The sequence below is a fragment of the Trachemys scripta genome, chromosome 1 (genome assembly GCF_013100865.1).
Source record: "Trachemys scripta elegans isolate TJP31775 chromosome 1, CAS_Tse_1.0, whole genome shotgun sequence".
Taxonomy (NCBI): Eukaryota; Metazoa; Chordata; order Testudines; family Emydidae; genus Trachemys; species Trachemys scripta.
Window position 1 is genome coordinate 206,500,108 of NC_048298.1, and position 17,688 is coordinate 206,517,795.

Consider the following 17,688-nt stretch of genomic DNA (forward strand, 5'->3'; position numbering starts at 1 on the left):
ATTCTCTTTGAGGGGGAAAAATGAGGAAGTCAGTTCCAAAATTTTCTATAAATTATTGCCTCCAAATTGCCTCTGTTCACCTGTGTCCTTTTCAACAGTAAATCAGATAGGGTTCAACAATCAGGGCATAAAACACAAAGAGACATATGAAAGAAAAATAAGGAGCCAGACTATATTCTGCAAACCCCACCCCCTCACCACCCTCCGCTGCATCGGAACTGCACCAGAAACAGACAGCAGTTCCTGAATAACTATATCCAGGTAGATGCCACCATGGCAGAATTAACCACACTGTTCATTAGTACTTTTCTTTTTGAACTAAAATATTATTTGTTTACATTTCTCTGGCTCAGTGTTTTTCTGCAGTCACTGGCAGAGGGGGATAAATGGGAAGAAAACAGTTACCTTCAGTGTCCTGGTTGGTAATCTGTTTGAAATATAATATGCTGGCAAATGGATGGAGAGAGATTTCCTTGGTGGGGACATAGCAAGCAAGCCAGCCCTGTTATTGCAACATTCTTTGTAAACTCCAATAAAAAGAAACTAAATAATCTGATCTGTGTTTGTCAGCCACAGCTAGGGATATTGAGCCAAGAATACATGGGTACCTTAGAAATTACTTATTTGAATGGACAGAAACCAGGTGCAAAGGTAATGTGGATCTCAAACCGCTCGTAGTACCAGATCCTCCACACCCAAATTTGATTGGCAGAGAGACATGCAAAATTAGATCCACTACTCAGCTGGTGCACAGGGATCTTCAGGCTAAAGGGAGATGGCTTGTCTACACCAGGGAGTTTTCCCCACAATTCTAACCATTTAAAAACTAATTGGAGCCATAGGGTTGGGTGGCCTGAACCATTTATATCAGGGATGGCCAGCCTGTGGCTCTGGAGCCACATGGGGCTCTTCAGAAGCTAATATGCAGCTCCTTGCATAGACACCAACTCTGGGGCTGGAGCTACAGGCGCCAACTTTCCAGTGTGCTGGGGGGTGCTCATGGATCAACCCCTGGCTCTGCCACAGGCCCTGCCCCCACTCTACCCCACTCCTTCCCGCCCCCTCCCTCCTCCCGCCCAGAGCCTCCTGCATGCCACAAAACAGCGGATCGGGAGGTGCGGGGAGGGAGGGGAAGGTGCTGATCAGTGGGGCTGCTGGTGGGCGGGAGGCGCTGGGAGCGGGGAGCTCATGGGAGGGCTGCTGACGTATTACTGTGGCTCTTTGGCAATGTACATTGGTAAATTCTGGCTCCTTCTCAGGCTCAGGTTGGCCACCCGTGATTTATACTCACGTGATTTCAAAACCGCTGATTTTGCTGAATTTGTTTAAGGTGATTTTGAAGCTGATTCAATAAAAACAGTTCAGGCCACCCAAGTCTGGTCTATACTATGGCTCCAGTTTAGCTGAAACAATTTTCAAGCTGGTTAGAAGGGGGAGGGGGAATTTCAGTGTTGTCAGGATGATTTCACATTGTCTTTACAATTACTATAGCCCAGGGCTAAATTTGGCACTTATGCCCAGATTTTTAAAGGCAGTTAGGCATTGCAATTTACTTCCCTCAGCATTCAAGGGCTAAGTAACTTGGATGGCCAAGTTCTATTTCCAAAAGTGATGAGGTTCAGCTACAATTTTCCTCATCTAGATTCAATGACAGCCTGAGGTACCAATGGAGAGTCTCCTTTGTATTCTGTTTGATCTATAAGCACATTATTTGTATGCATTTCTGAATGTGTGTTCCTCCTTGACATGTTCCTGATTTTAGTCACTGGTCCCTAATTACTGTTCGTTTTAATGTCAGAAGGTCGAGGGGTCACATGGTAAGAAAAGAATTGGCAAGACCTTTTCCAACAAGACCCAGGCTAGTGGGAAGCTAAAACGGGATGTGCTTGGCTTTAGTTGGGGCTGAGAGAAAAAGCTGCTCAGTATTGCAAATAAATGTATATGGGTAAAAGATTTACTCTGTTTGACTAGCAAAAAAAAAAAAAAATCTCTTGCTGCAAACCAGACCTATTTTCTTCAAATAATCTCCCAGGAAACAGCCTGTACCTAGCTAGGATGTGATTACCAGTTGCAGGCCTCAGACCATAGCCATTATTGTTTTAACATTCCTGCCTTCCTCTTTATCCCAGCATGAAGCAGCCTGTGTGGGATGTTGTGCAACTTGACATTGCTTGGAGATAAAAAAGCAGTTTAGCACTCCACAATCACGGAGACAGAAGCAAAAAGACAGCGATTAGAAAATAAAGAAACGAGTGTGCACTGTGCTATGTGGGCAGCTAGTTGAACAGGATTCCCTTCCACAGGACCCAAACAGAAAGTGATTTTCCCATATTTTATTTTTAATTTTGTCAGTGCGTGGCAGACACATTTAACATGATGAAGGCATCAGTGAAAGTAGGACAGCCTCACTGCAATACAGGAGATTTTTTAAATCTGTAGGAGTGATGAGAGTTTTATAAAAACAATATTGGTAGTGAATCCCAACCAAGATAGGCTACAAACAAATCCTAGAGTTCACCTTTATGTACCAGTGGAAGCCAGCCCCTCAGGTCAAGAACAAAGGGTCCCATTGCAAGTGCCTGTCAAGTTTGGAGATTTGTCATCAAGAAAAATAAATATTTACAAGAATGGCCTAAATTAAGAGCAACGCTAGTCACCGATATGAACCCATATCAGCCATTCCAACAAAAGAAAAGAGATAAGTGGGCAATTTTTGCTAAAAGGAGACAGTGGTCTGGCATTGCTGAAAAATGCTCACTAGATGACATTGCAGTCTTCTAAATATTGAAAAATGTAACTAAATGGCAAGAAATATTTTGTTATGGCTAATAATGAGTGCTTAAATAACAGATATCACAACTGGGTATGCTCCATGCAGTCTCTTCCAAAGAGCAAAACAACAAGACAGATGATGCAAGGCCATGAAATCCCAGAGACTAATAGGGGATGTATTTGCTTTTGACAAAGGAGGAAACCTTTTTATTGTTAATTGATTACTACTTTCAACTAATGGATTTCAAAACTAACAAGCAAATGGTATTTCCCCCCATAACAAATCACAAGGTGCAAGGCATATAATACCCGAGGTTATAATTGCTGATAACTTCCTGACAAACATTTAATCTCTCGTTGCATCAGGAGGTTTCTATCTGTAAAATGGGGATATACCACCTCATTTCTCCCACCCTTTGTCTTTCTTGTACCTTTCAAGTATAAACTCTCCAGGCACTGTCTCTTAGTATATGTATATATAGCCCCATCTAATAAAATGGAGCTTGGACATCAGTTAGGGTGTCTAAGTATTACTGCAATACAAAATAATAAAATAATAATAATGAAAGGAATTCCAGATAAATCAGTCAGAATTTCACTGGGATTTCCTACCTCATTCCAGCCCTGACTTTGTCTGCCCTTTATCAATAATAAAATGAAGTATCAAGGACCCTTGCTTCATGAAAAATTCAACAGAGGTAGTTTATATCTAATTTTTGTCAGTGGGTGGAGTTTGTGCCCAATCCACTCAAAAGCTAGTGAGGAGATGATCAGTTAGTGTTTTCCAAAATCCTAGTATCTAATCAGTTTTTCAGTTACTTCTAATATAACTGAGCGTTTTACCTCCTGGACACTGATCTAAGTGCAACTATCCCATGCTCACAAATGATAAATAGCAAAAAGTAGATGTTTTATCTGAAAACTTCAGGAAAGACACTAAGGAAAAGAACCCTACTCACCCTGATTGAGTCCCCCAGTAGACAAGCTACTGTGCCAGCTGATTGTTTTGGATTTAGTAGACAAGACATAGCCCAGGAAAAGAGAAAGCTCATACAATCAACAGTCCAAGAACTAAGCTTCTTACACACTGGGCCGGTAGCCAGAGAGATCTGAATTCAATGTGTGGATAGATTGTTTATTTTCCTGAACCACTTCCAAAACATTAGAGCTTCTTGACTAAGACCAAGGTTTAGTTTGCATGGTGTTTTAAAAACACCATAGTCTCCTCAGTGCTTAATTGGCACTTTTTGTATAAATTGGGTGAGCTCATGAGTGATTTCAAAAATGAACCAAGCCATCATTATGCACAGTTAGGACTCGCTGACATACAATGAAATGATTCAGGTTTGTCTTCCTGGTTGAAGAATGAGCTAGATATTTGCTCATGTAATTTTTGTTTTGTTTTTTTCTGTCTCTACCCCTCCATTGCCTTCCAGACTCTGATTGCACCTGCTCCATTTGCAGATGAAATAAGCTGTCAGTGCCAAGCCCCACATGAGAAACTAACCATCACTCAGGCCCGCCTGGGAACACCAGGTGAGTCTTGATTAATTGGACATCTTTGCTGACAGCAGCATTAACAGGACTAAAAGCAGCTTCTACAGACACAGACTTTCAGTTGTGAAAGTATTTCACTATTTCAAAAGCACTCTTCAGTTGGGAGGAGGAGCAGCATATATTACCTGACTGGGGCTCAGGGAGGTGTAACAAAAGGATATTTATGTTTTCTTAGAGATACAGACCACACACTTTAATTAGTTGTTAAATGTATAGTTTAATTTTTGAACAGTTATAAAAATGCTGAGCAGTGAGATTTGGACATAAGAGGTAACTCAGCAAAGGTTATTTGCATACTGAAATCATATGGGATACTGGCTAAAATGAGTGTTTTCCTCACATTTCAAAACACTTCATGGCCTCTGTGATATATCTCCTCTGACAGCACCACAGCTTATGAGTGTATATATGTACTCTGCCTGAGTACCTATATGGTGTGGTGAGAAATCACTTTTTCCTTTCTGACATTACAATGCCAGTCAAGGCCTGCAGTGCAGGCAACACCCTAGCATCAGGGCTCCCACAATGATGGTGTGATGTTTGGCGCCCATTCTCCAGTTCCAAATGGTGTGGGGTATGAGCTGATTCATGCTGACTGACTAATTACAGCCCTAGAGAATCAGGGAGCCTTTCCCTTTATTGAGACCCTGGGTGGTCACATTACAAGTTCCTCCCTCCACCTGTCTAAATGGAAATGTTGATCCACTATTTTTCTAGCTCCCTTTGCATAACACACAGACAAGTGTTAAACACTTCACCTGTTCCCTTCTAATCCGGTATCATGGCAGAGGAGTTTATGGTAGGTCATACTCTGGATCATGGACCTTTCAGATGGTGGGGAGGATCCCAACTGATGGTTTTACAGGGGGCCCCAAAAAGCTGCCGGTTACCCTGCTTTGAGGAAGCATCCCCATCTTCCCAGGGAGTTTTCCAAGAAACATGGTTTTCTCCACATTTCACCTGAGTCATGGGAGATATGGTGATCCTGAGCAGTGACATGTCTTTCTGCTGCACGGCAGCAGCAGTTCTGGAGCTCAGAGCTCGTTTCTCTTTCAGTTATACAGGGACTGCCTATCTGTAGCCAAGTGGCCAGGCATGCCACTCAGTGAGGCAGGTCCTCTTTAGGCCTGCAGCCGACTGCCAGGACATGATGAGTGGGGTGCAGGAAGAGATGGGTAGTAGGGAGCAAACAGGAGGAGGCAATAAGAATGGGAAAGATAGAAAGGTTAATCAGAAAGGAGAAGAGTCTGAGGGAAGAGGAAAGGTGTAGATGCAAGAGGAAACAAACATGGGTGTACAGCATTAAGCTGAGGAAGAGAAAGGCAGGGAGCAGAGAAAAAAGTGAGATCTCACAAATGGAGTGAGACAGGAAAAAGAGCTTTTTCCAAGTGAGAATTCAGGGAAAGGGGAGGATAATAAAGAGGCCAACTTGAGGAGAACACAGTAAAGAGGATTCTGATGGGATGGGACTCACCATTGCAGTGCCTCCTGCTGGATGTTCCAAGGATCAGCTCTGCTAGCCAGGGCTCCCTCTTCTGGTGGCATCCCGCCGCAGTCACTTCTCCTCCAGGGATCCACATCACTCCCAGGACCAGGGCATTGTCTTTGTGACACAGCCCTCCAGCTGTGCCACACTCTGTACTCCCCACTTCCGGGGGAATGTCGTAGTCCCTTAGTCTAGCCACTTCCTCAGTGGCAAGTGGGGGAAGGGGAGGGACTCATGCCTGCCCACTACTCAGGATCCCGGCCCAGGGACCCTGTAGATGGCCAAGCTTTCAGCACCCCCTCTTACTCCTCAGTAGATTTCCCTGGGCCACTTCCCCACTGCCACAGCACCCTCTTTACCCTTGCCTCAGGGCCTCAGCCTGCAGATCCCTGCAGCCCACAAGCAGCTGCCTTTAGCTCCCTGGGTCTCTGCCTGCAGCACTGCTCTGTCCAGGGTGCTTACTGCCTTCAACCTGCAAGGCAGCCAGTCTACCTCCCTCCTCAAGCTCCAGGAAGTGACCAAAGCTGTTCTGCTGCCCTTCTTATATAGGCCAGCCCAGCCCTAATTGGCTGCTCCTCGCAACCCCTCTCTGATTTGCCACCTCCTGCGCAGCCTCCCAAGGGCTCTATTAACCCCTTAGAGCCCAGTGTGGGACAGGTGCCCCATCACAAGGATGTAGAAGAGTAAGCGGAATAAAACATTTTAAATTTACCCACTGTAATTCTGCATATCTGAGGAGAAAACAAACCCCACAACATTCTTACTAGAGGCCAAAACTGATCAGCTGGATTTACACATGACTCCTGTTAAAGCTGAAAATCATAAGAACATAAAAATAACCATACTGGGTCAGACCAAAGGTCCATCTAGCCCAGTATCCTGTCTTCTGACAGTGGGTCAATGCCAGGTGCCCCAAAGAGAATGAACAGAACAGGTAATCCTCAAGTGATCCATCCCCAGCTTCTGGCAAACAGAGGCTGGGGACACCATCCCTGTCTATCCTGGCTAATAGCCATTGATGGACCTATCCTCGATGAACTTATCAAGCTCTTTTTTGAACCCTGTGTTACAGCGTCGGTTGCTCACCGCTGTGGCGCCTCCTCCTGGCCGCTTCGGGGAATTAGTTTTATGCCAGTAGAGCGCCCTCCTTGGGTGGCGTTCCGCCTGTCGTCGCGCCTCTGTGGGGTGCACGGACTTGCGTTGCTCCCGACGTCGGCGTCCTCTTCCGGAGCACTGCCCTCCGACAGTGCCCCTCTGTCCAATCACACCCCCTTCCGGGGGTGGTGTTAAACAACAGTCCCACACCCTCGAGTCCGATCCTCAGAGTCCAGGACCCGGTGTGGTTCTGACCGGCCGCTCCCTGCGGCCCGTGGCTGTGTGTGGGACAGCACAGCAAACAAGGGGGAAAAAGGGGGGGGGGGACTCAGGCCCACCCACTACTCTGAGTCCCGGTCCAGAGGCCCTCGTGTGACTGTCTCACTGTCTTCCTTCTCCTTCCTCCTCTGACTATCCCTCTGGACCGCTTCCCCAACAGCCCTTCACTACGCTAGGCCTCCTCCTCCCAGGCCTGCCGCCTAGCAGGCTATGGAGTAGGGCCTTCTCCCACTCGCTCAGGCTGGCCTGCACTGCGCTGTCCGTGGTGCTGGCCTCCCAGCTCTGGAGACAGACCTTCCCCTCTGAAGGCCTGGGACAGACTGACTGCTCCTGCTCTGGGCAGCCTTTTATATGGCTAAGCCGGGCTCTGATTGGCTGGCTCCAATCTGCCCTCTTATTGGCTCCCAGTAAGCCCTCTCCTGATTGGTTGGGCGGCTGCGCAGGCGCCTAGACCTGCTGCAGCCTACCCTCTCTGAGTGTGGGCAATCGCCCCACCACACCCTGTTATAATCTTGGCCTTCACAACATCCTCTGGCAAGGAGCTCCACAGGTTGTGCATTGTGTGAAAAAAATACTTCCTTTTGTTTGTTTTAAACCTGCTGCCTATTAATTTCATTTGGTGACCCCCTAGCTCTTGTGTCATGAGAAGGAGTAAATAACACTTCCTTATTTACTTTCTCCACACTAGTCATGATTTTATAGTCCTCTATCATATCCCCCGCCCCCCCCGCAGTCATCTCTTTTCCAAACTGAAAAGCCCCAGTCTTATTAATCGCTCCTCATATGGAAGTTGTTCCATACCCCTAATCATTTTTGTTGCCTTTTCTGAGCCTTTTCCAATTCCAGTCTGCACACAGTATTCAAGATGTGGATTTATATAGAGGCAATGTGATATTTTCTGTCTTATCTATCGCTTTCTGAATGATTCCCAACATTTTGTTTGCTTTTTTGATTGCCACTGCACATTGAGTGGATGTTTTCAGAGAACTATCCACAATGACTTCAAGATCTCTTTCTTGAGCGGTAACAGCTAATTTAGACCCCATCATTTTATATGTATAGTTGGCAGGACCGGCGCTTCCACTAGGCAACCCTAGGCGGTCGCCTACAGTGGCAGCATTTTGCCGCCCTCAGCGGAAATTCGGCGGGGGGGGGTCCTTGTGCTCCAGGTCTTCAGCGGAAATTCGGCGGCAGGTCCTTCACTCGCTCCAGGACCCGCCCCCAAAGTGCCCCGAAGACTCAGAGCAGAAGGACCCTCACCGCCGAATGCTCAGAGGAGGAGCACTGCTGCCTAGGGCGGCAGAAACCCTGGCACCGCTCCTGGTAGTTGGGATTATGTTTTCCAATGTACATTACTTTGCATCTATCAACATTGAATTTTGTCTGCCATTTTGTTGCCCAGTCACCCAGTTTTGAGAGATCCTTTTGTAGCTCTTCGCAGTCTGCCTGGGACTTAACTATCTTGAGCTATTTTGTATCATTTGCAAATTTTGCCACCTCACGGGTTTATCCCTTTTTCCAGATCATTTATGAATATGTTGAATAGGCCTGATCCCAGTACAGACCCCTGGGGGACACCACTATTTACCGTTATCCACTCTGAAAACTGACCATTTATTCCTACCCTTTGTTTCCTGTCTTTTAGCCAGTCACCAATCCATGAGAGGACCTTCCCTCTTATCCCATGACAGCTTACTTTGCTTAAGAGCCTTTGGTGAGGGACCTTGTCAAAGGCTTTCTGAAAATCTAAGTACACTATATCCACTGGATCCTCCTTGTCCACATGCTTGTTGACCCTCTCAAAAACCATGTTGACTCTTCCCCAACAAATTATGTTCATCTATGCATCTGACAATTTTGTTCTTTACTAGTTTCAACCAGTTTGCCCAGTACTAAAGTCAGACTTACCGACCTGCAATTGCTGGGATCACCTCTGGAGCCCTTTTTAAAAGTTGTCATCACATTAGCTATCCTCCAGTCAAATCGTTGTTGTGTTTCTTTCCCCACAGTTGACAGACCAGTTAGAGTGTATGCAGATGGGATATTTGACCTCTTCCACTCCGGCCATGCTAGAGCTCTTATGCAAGCCAAAACTCTCTTCCCAAATAGCTACTTATTAGTAGGAGGTAAGAGCACATCTATTTACTGGATTTTTGCCTCTATTCTGAAGTAGCAGAGGAGCAGTATTGCCATGTTCCCAGCTGCAGCTGTTTATACACTCTGACTTTGAGCACTACTTCCTGTTTTGATTGTATTTTACACCATAACAAATAGTCCATTTTAAAATTATGTCAAACAAAGTAAGAATCAAGTCAAACTCTGTCCTCAGCTGCATATGCACAGTTCCCAGTCTAGTTAAACTGTCAACCATCAATCCCCACATAAAATTTGCGCTGCACCAGAGTCTGGTGTCACATGTCTCACTGTGTGCATCTTGTCGTCTTATTTCTTGTTGTGGAAATATTTATTTGGAGTTAAGATTTTTTTTTTTAAAGTAATTCACTAAATGGATCTTATAAACAGGGCCGGCTCTAGGCACCAGCGTCCCAAGCATGTGCTTGGAGCGGCACTTTTCAAGGGGCGGCACTCCGTTTTTTGATTTTGGGTTGTTGTTTTTTTTTTGTTGCTTCAGCTTTTTTTTTTTGTTGTTGCTTGGGGCGGCAAAAAACCTGGAGCCAGCCCTCCTTATAAATACATTGCAAACCAGTAGGCCCAGGAGAGTATGGTAACCAGAAAGAAGCCCTTGGTGGCTGACAGGCATGTACCATAAGTGGACAGGCACAATGAAAGGAAATACCTCTATTTTACATCTTATTCAAAAGATGACACCTTCAGTAGAAGAGCATCCACTAGCACAGGGGTGGGTAAACTGCGGTCTGGGGGCTGCATCCGGCCCTTCAGATGTTTTAATCTGGCCCTCAAGCTCCTGCTGGGGAGCAGGGTCCAAAGCTTTCCCTGCTCCGGTGCTCCAGCCAGGGAGCAGGGTCCGGGGCTTGCCCCGCTCCATGTGTGCTGTGGCTCTTGGAAGCAGGAGCCTGGAAGCTGTCCCCTCTCCGGCTCCTACACGTAGGGGCAGCCAGGGGGCTCCGCACGCTGCCCCCGCCCCAAGCGCTGCCTCTGTAGCTCCCATTGGCCGGGAACCACAGCCAATGGGAGCTGCAAGGGCAGCGCCTGCGGATGGGGCAGCACGCAGAGCTGCCTGGCTGCACCTCTGCATAGGAGCCGGAGGGAGGACATGCTGCTGCTTCTGGGAGCTGCTTGAAGTAAGTGCCATTTGGAGCCTGTACCTCCTCCCATGCCTCAACCCCCTGCCCCAGCCCTGACTCCCCTCCCACCCTCCAAACCCCTCGGTCCCAGCCCAGAGCACCCTCCTGCACCCCCAACCCCACCCAGAGCCCCAGCTGGAGCCGCACACCCTTCCGCACCGCAACCTCCTGCCCCAGCCTGGAGTCTCCTCCCACACCCTGAACTCCTCATTTCTGGCCCCACCCCAGAGCCCGCACCCCCAGCCGGATCCCTCACCCCCTCCCACACCCCAACCCCCAATTTCATGAGCATTCATAGCCCACCATACAATTTCCATATCCAGATGTGGCCCTTGGGTCAAAAAGTTTGCACACCCCTGCACTAGCACCACACTGGAGTGTTAGATCAGCGCTGATACAGAGGGGAGTGTGTCCAGCTGCTGAGTCATCAATAACCCTTCCTGCAGCAGTAATAAGATTTAGCATTTGTATAGTTCTTTACACCTTCAGAATGCTGTACAAACATTAACTAATCTACACAACAGCCCCGGGATATAGGCCTTATTTCCCAGCTTATTAAAAACCAGGATTGGAATATAACATTTCCTGAGTCCACATCCTATGCAACATTCCTCCAGAGCACATTGCCTCTTACAATCCCACAACTGGGTTTTCATCAGAGATTTCCTGTTTGAATACGGATCAGGCCAAACCTCACATGCTGTGAAATCTGCTAAATCCATAGCCCAGGCCACTATGACTGCACTTGTGTGTTATTAATTTGTGCTGGTTTCAATACAACTGTCCAACAGTGATTTAGAGATGTGTAAGCAAATCTCTGGAACTTTGCAGATCATTCCTCCTATTTAGCATGCACTTCTGGTCTCCGTTTCAAAGACAGAAAGAGGCACATCTTTATTTGGTTTGAAAATGGAATGTAACTCAACAAACAACTTTAAAATAAGGATATTGATCAGAAAGTTCTTACCACCCAGATGCGCTAATTGTGCAAAGTTAACATAGAAATATTTTGTTGATTGTTCTTATGTCAGTTTGCAGTGATGATCTAACCCACAAGTTCAAAGGCTTCACCGTAATGAATGAAACCGAGCGGTATGAGGCACTCAGACACTGTCGCTACGTAGATGAAGTCATCAGAGATGCTCCATGGACGCTCACACCGGAGTTCTTAGAAAAACATAAGGTACCATTCTTCTCCAAACCCCATCCCTTCCTTCTGTAAATTAACTGCTGGGAATACATAACAAGGATAGGAGATTCTATTAGCTGGAATAAATTAAGTAATTCAACTCCCAACAGCCAATTATTACAAATCACCTTCCAGTTCTAAATCAGAAAACTTTCTGTTCTCTGGCTGTTTTTGATGTAAGTGGAAGTGGACACGTATTATGTTTTTTGGAGACTGACAAAGTACCAGGACGTCAATAATGCAAACTTAACTCATTGACCTGTGAACAGGACACTCTTCTCAGATCTCCTGCCTTTTGGAGCTAAGCATATGTCAGGGATTTACATCATGAAACTTCCAATGGGTTAGAAAGTGACTAAGGATTAAAAATACCCACAACTTGCCAGGTACTCCCTTATTCAGAGGCACCCAGTTGTTATTTCATATAGTTAAAGTCTAACTCCCAAGGCTATAATATACATGAAGTGCATGTTATCTTCTTGATGCCATGGCAAGTGAGATCCACCAAATAAATACTGTGACAGACCCAGAGCAGTGGGGTACAGGAGTCTGGTAGAGGGCAAATATACTGGTCACTGGATAAGCAGTTTTCTGTTCCCTGAGTGACCAGAGAAGGAGCTGTACTAGAGTAATCAGGAACCTGCTAGAACCAGTTAAGGCAGGCAGGCTAATTAGGACACCTCAAGCCAATTAAGAAGAAACTGCTAGAATCAATTAAGGCAGGCTAATCAGGGCACCTGGGTTTTAAAAGGAGCTCACTTCAGTTTGTGGTGTGACTGTGAGGAGCTGGGAGCAAGAGGCGCAAGGAGCTGAGAGTGAGTGTTGCTGCTGGAGGACTGAGGAGCACAAGCATTATCAGACACTAGGAGGAAGGTCCTGTGGTGAGAATAAGGAAGGTGTTTGGAGGAGGCCATGGGGAAGTAGCCCAGGGAGTTGTAGCTGTCATGCAGTAGTTACAGGAGGCACTATAGACAGCTGCAGTCCACAGGGCCCTGGGCTGGAACCCGGAGTAGAGGGCAGGCCTGGGTTCCCCCCAAACCTCCCAATTGACCTGGACTGTGGGTTCTTCCAGAGGGGAAGGTCTCTGGGCTGTTCCCCAACCCATATGGTGAATCTCTGAGGCAGGAAAATCTGCCAATAAGCGCAGGCCCCACCAAGATAGAGGAGGAACTTTGTCACAGTACTAAGAACAGAGTTAGCATTTTTTTAGGATTTGGATCAAAGCAATAGGAAAAGAGATCATGGTGGCATCCCTCATCTGGATTAATCGAGTGGATAATGCTTAGATAATTTTTGTTAGCCTAACTGTAACAAATAAGAATACTCTTTTGTGTTAATGTTCGGGGGCAGATATAAGGGACTAGTCTAGCAATAAACTACAGACCATGTCTACACTACAAAATTAAGTCAATCTAATTTATGTCAGCATCCAGTAATTACATTGCTTATGTGTTTCAGTGGTGCGCATCCTTACCAGGAGCACTTGAACCAATTGAACTGTCTGTGCAGGGCATTGTGGGGTAGCTTCTGAAAGCTAGCAACAGTCGATGTAACACAGTGTTTACACTGACGCAGCATCAACCTAACTACATTGACACTGACTCTCTGCCCCTCGTGGAGGTGGAGCTATTAAGTTGGAATATTGGGCGAGTTACGTTGGGAGGAGCAAAATTTTAGTGTAGACACTTACAGTGTTGGGTTGATGTAAACTGCCTTGTAGGGACCTAACTCTGTAGGGTAGAGCAGTGCTCAGTCTCTCTTTAGGGAAAATCTGGGGCCCGGTTGCTTGGTGTGCTTGGGCTGTTTTGCATAGGGGGCTCTTCATGTGGCATAGAGCTGCTAAAGAATCAGTTGCACCAGGGTCATCATTTGCTATGGGGTAAGGAGGGCAACTGCTCTCCTCGACCTTGGTTTGACCTCCTCAAACTTTTCATAGCTCTATGAGCTCCACTTTTGTTTTCCGTCCCCCCAGATTTTGCAGGATATAATACAACCACATATAATCTTCTATACACTGACAGAACTTGTCCCCCTGCCCCTGAATTTTTCTGAAATGATGAAATGTCCCTGAACTGCACCCACAAAATGCAGGTGCAGAAAGGGGGAATAGACTTTAACAATCTGGTCCATACATTCTGACTAAAGTGCTGCTCCCACCGAATCAAGGGCAAATCTCCCAATGATTTCAGTGAATGCCATCATCAGCCAAAAGTATGTACGTGTGCCACTGTCCTCTAATGGATAGAACTTCAGACCTGGTGAAGTGCACCCTACTGACTGCCCTACAGTGTATATAAACTCAAATGCAGCTACAGCTCACTGGAATTTACTTTAGCTCAAATGAAATAGTTCTTTGTAATGAATCTACGGTTTGATAAACAGTTTCTAAATAAACAAAACGCATACACACAAATCTGGGAATAGAAACCCTGCTCCTTCAGTTTTAAAAGTCAACTGTCTGCCACTTGAGTTAAAGGAGATCTCCTGTAGGTAACAGTAGCAGCAGTAGGTCCCTTATCCTTTGTGCATAGAGGACATCATAACATACCCTTGCTTTGTATGTGATACCTGTACTCTTGGAGCCAAAAGTCCTGAGTTCTACCATAATTCCACATGGTGTGCTCTGTTGCAGCCCCAGCCCTAGAGCAATGTTTTAAATAGTACCTTTCAGATGAGACTTTCAAAGGCAGGCAGACGCAGTTCAGAAGAGAAACTGTCCTTCCAAAACCAATGCAGATTCCCTGATGGCTGCATCTGATTGTTTCTTCTCCTGTAACTTTTGCAGATTGATTTTGTAGCCCATGATGACATTCCATACTCTTCCGCTGGCTCAGATGATGTATACAAGCACATAAAGGAAGCAGGTGAGGGCAATTTTCTGTTTTAACTCTCTGCATTTCAGCCTTTATTTTAAAGCCCATCTATGTATGTTATTGCCTTGTAACCACACCCGCTGGAGGAGGGAAAACAGAGATTAATGCACATTCCCATCTGGCCTGTCAACAAGTAAGTGCTGCTGACTTCAGCAAAAAGGTTCGCATCTTGAAGCCACCAGTGATGGGTAAACAAAAATAGGTTACAACTGTAACCTTCTGGAAGCCATTCAGTTTGCTAGTAAACATTCCTGCTTGGATTACTGTTTTGATTTGCAGTGGTTCGTAAGCAGTATTGAAATGCTGCAAAAGAAGTTTACTTCCCATGTACCTATAGTACCATGGCCAACATTCAGGCACCTGTTTTCCCTGGGCTAAGGTGCAGCTCTATTCTGACCCACAAGTGTGACTCCTATTGTGGGGAAAGCCTACGATTAGCAATTAAAAATCATTAGGACCAGATACGCATTTACCCCAAAGCCCCGTTACATAACTCTGGCACTGCAATGGGGCCTTAAAGGAGTGTAATGTGGCCTTAGGATAAGTGAGAAAGAAGCTCATTCATGTCTAACTTTGAGTGTGAGCCCCTCTTCTCATTCCCTCTCCAACCATAGTGTAGCTCAAACATATAAAACAGAAAGGAACCTTAATTTTAAATGGAGCAAATAGTAACCATTCTTGCCACAGAGACAGCAGGCTTGATTCTCCACTGCCTTGCACCATTTACATTTGCAGGTGTAAAACACATTGCTGGTGTAAGTGAACGGATTAATCTGATCTGGTGACACTTTGCACAGGCGTGAGGCCGTGAAGGCGTGAGGCCATGAAGAACCAAGCTCTGCCTCTTCCTCAATGCCCATGGTAACAATTGAGACCACCTGAGCATCGCTTTCATTCCTGAGGTGTGAGGATAGGAGTCTAGGTGTTCTCAGTGTAGAGTTCTAGAGCGTGGAATTTGCTCCCTTCCTTGGTCTATCAGGGACTCAGTTTGGTAGCCTTAATGGAGTCTGTCAGGGCATGTTGTGACTGATCAGGGTTTGGTAGCTGTCTCCCACTAAATCAGTGCGCTAGGGTGACTAGACAGCAAGTGTGAGAAATCGGGATGGGGGTTGGGGGTAATAGGAGCCCATATTAAAAAAAAAAAAGCCCCAAATATTGGGACTGTCCCTATAAAATCGGGACATCTGGTCACCCTACAGTGCACCCACCAGCTGACCTGACCTTATCCGGACCTCAACTATACTGTTCTCTTTGGGGCCACTGGTGGTTGTGCCATTGCAGTCCTCACCCCTCCTAAGTCCGACTTTTCACCACCAGGGCCTTCCTGTCATAGGTATAACCCAATATTGAATCAAGACCACTGCAGAATATAGTATTTTCTAATCTTGTTTTTCTTTTCTTTTTTTTTTTTTCTTAACTGTTTAGATAGATAGCTAATGAGTGAGTATGGATTTATATGTGTATGCTGTTAAAGGTATACAATACATTACACAATGATATTATAGGCAGAACTGATAGCACCACCTACTATGAAGGTTGCCTGACACTTCCCATTACAAGACCATGGTTTTTGGTTGCTTTTTGTCAAACCATAATCATATGCTGAATCTTTCCATGCAAGGTATCTGCCTCAGGCTGAATTTTTTTGAAACATTTCAGTCAAAACAGTTTGGCCTTTTCCAACAAAAAGGCGAGGGAAATTCATGTTGTTTTGCCCATGTTAATAAATTCTGGTGACCATTTCTTTGAGAAAGCTCTTGTGCCCTTATACTTTGGAGCAAGGACTTGAAATTTGACACGCTGGGGAGTCTGGAAGCCTGGATTGCTAAGGAACTGAGAGCTGGGGGGTCTCAGGCTCTTGGCTCCCTGTCAGTCCACCACATGGGCTGCTGAGGAGCCAGTGGGAGAGGTGGCAGGAAACCAGAAAGGTTCCAAAATCTGACTGACAGGAAGGCTTCTGTTGGAAACCTGCCTGGTTTCTGGCAGTTCAATTCCTACGAAATTCTATCTCCACGGAACGAGAGATCTGAATTAAGATTGAACAGATGACCTGGCATTTCCTAACTTTTAAGTGCTTGACTTTGTAACCTCAATACTGTTCTTTTCACATAGTTTTGGTGAGCTAGCATGTACAAACACAATGGGCCAGGTTTTCAGAAGAGCTCAGATCCCAGTCAGACACCTCAATGTCTAGCTGGATTTTCAAAAGTGCTGAACACTGAAGCGCTCCTACTAAGAGCAAATTGAGTTCTTTTGAAAATCTGACCAATGTGCAGCATGGGCATAGTTCCCATTGCTGTAAGGAACATCAACTTTTATACAAGCCCCAAGTTTATTTTATTTCCCAGCAGTTTTCCCTCTCCTTTTCTTTAGGAAAAATATTTAAATATATTTCAAAAACTGTTTATTGCTCTAGTACCCAGCACCATAGCATCTAATCAGTACCCAGATAAACTAGATCTGCATTGGGAGGTCCATATTGGACTGCCTCTACCTTAGGTATGTTCATCCATAGCGTCTGCCATGGAATATAGGCAGAAAAGGCCTCAATTTCTATTACAAAAATCAGTAAGAGGAAAAAACAAATATAATTTTCAAGCCTTCTTTATGCATCAAAAAGCAACAAAAATAAAGAACACAAATCCATTTCCCCCCTTCACATGCCACCTTGAAGTCAGACAATTGACAGAATATTCCACCTGCCAGTCTAAATGAAGGTTATCATGATAGGATGTTGCTCTTTTTCTACAGCCTACATCTATTTTTAAAAAAATCAATCCTTTCAATGCCCTGCTGGCTTCTGTTACTGTTGTGATGCTCGGTGACTCACTAGATCTGCTGTGTCTGCTCTCTTGCACCTATGTCTCCTCCATGTCAGACAAACGATTTGCCGTGTGATCTGTGGGTTCCGAGACAGTGGATCCAGTCCAACTTTGAAGTGAATGGGACTCTTTGTATTTGTCTTTAAGGGGAGCTGGATTGGGCCCTGTGAGAAAAATGTAAACCATTGTGATGTCAAAAGCCTCTTTATCATGAGCAGCTATCATAACACAATGAACACTGCAGAAGAGGGAAGCAATTAAACCTTCCTCCCACAGCTCTCTGGAGCAGAATGTTTCAGGCACATGAGACTTTCCCTCTTCCCAGCCTACATCAATGTGTGCACATCTC

At 45.6% G+C, this 17,688-nt stretch overlaps 1 protein-coding gene across 5 annotated transcripts in view; it reads left to right on the forward strand.

Annotated features, from left to right (window-relative positions):
* The window catches only part of PCYT1B (phosphate cytidylyltransferase 1, choline, beta), a 64,855-nt gene that overhangs the window by 28,039 nt on the left and 19,128 nt on the right, over positions 1–17,688 (forward strand). For 4 of the 5 annotated variants that reach the window (XM_034754952.1, XM_034754962.1, XM_034754943.1 and 1 more), the window contains 4 exons: positions 4,209–4,308; positions 9,199–9,315; positions 11,487–11,638; positions 14,430–14,508. In XM_034754952.1, the coding sequence (XP_034610843.1) occupies positions 4,209–4,308; positions 9,199–9,315; positions 11,487–11,638; positions 14,430–14,508 (448 nt within the window). The remainder of the gene's footprint in view (positions 1–4,208; positions 4,309–9,198; positions 9,316–11,486; positions 11,639–14,429; positions 14,509–17,688) is intronic. The other variant, XM_034754970.1, reaches the window with a different exon arrangement.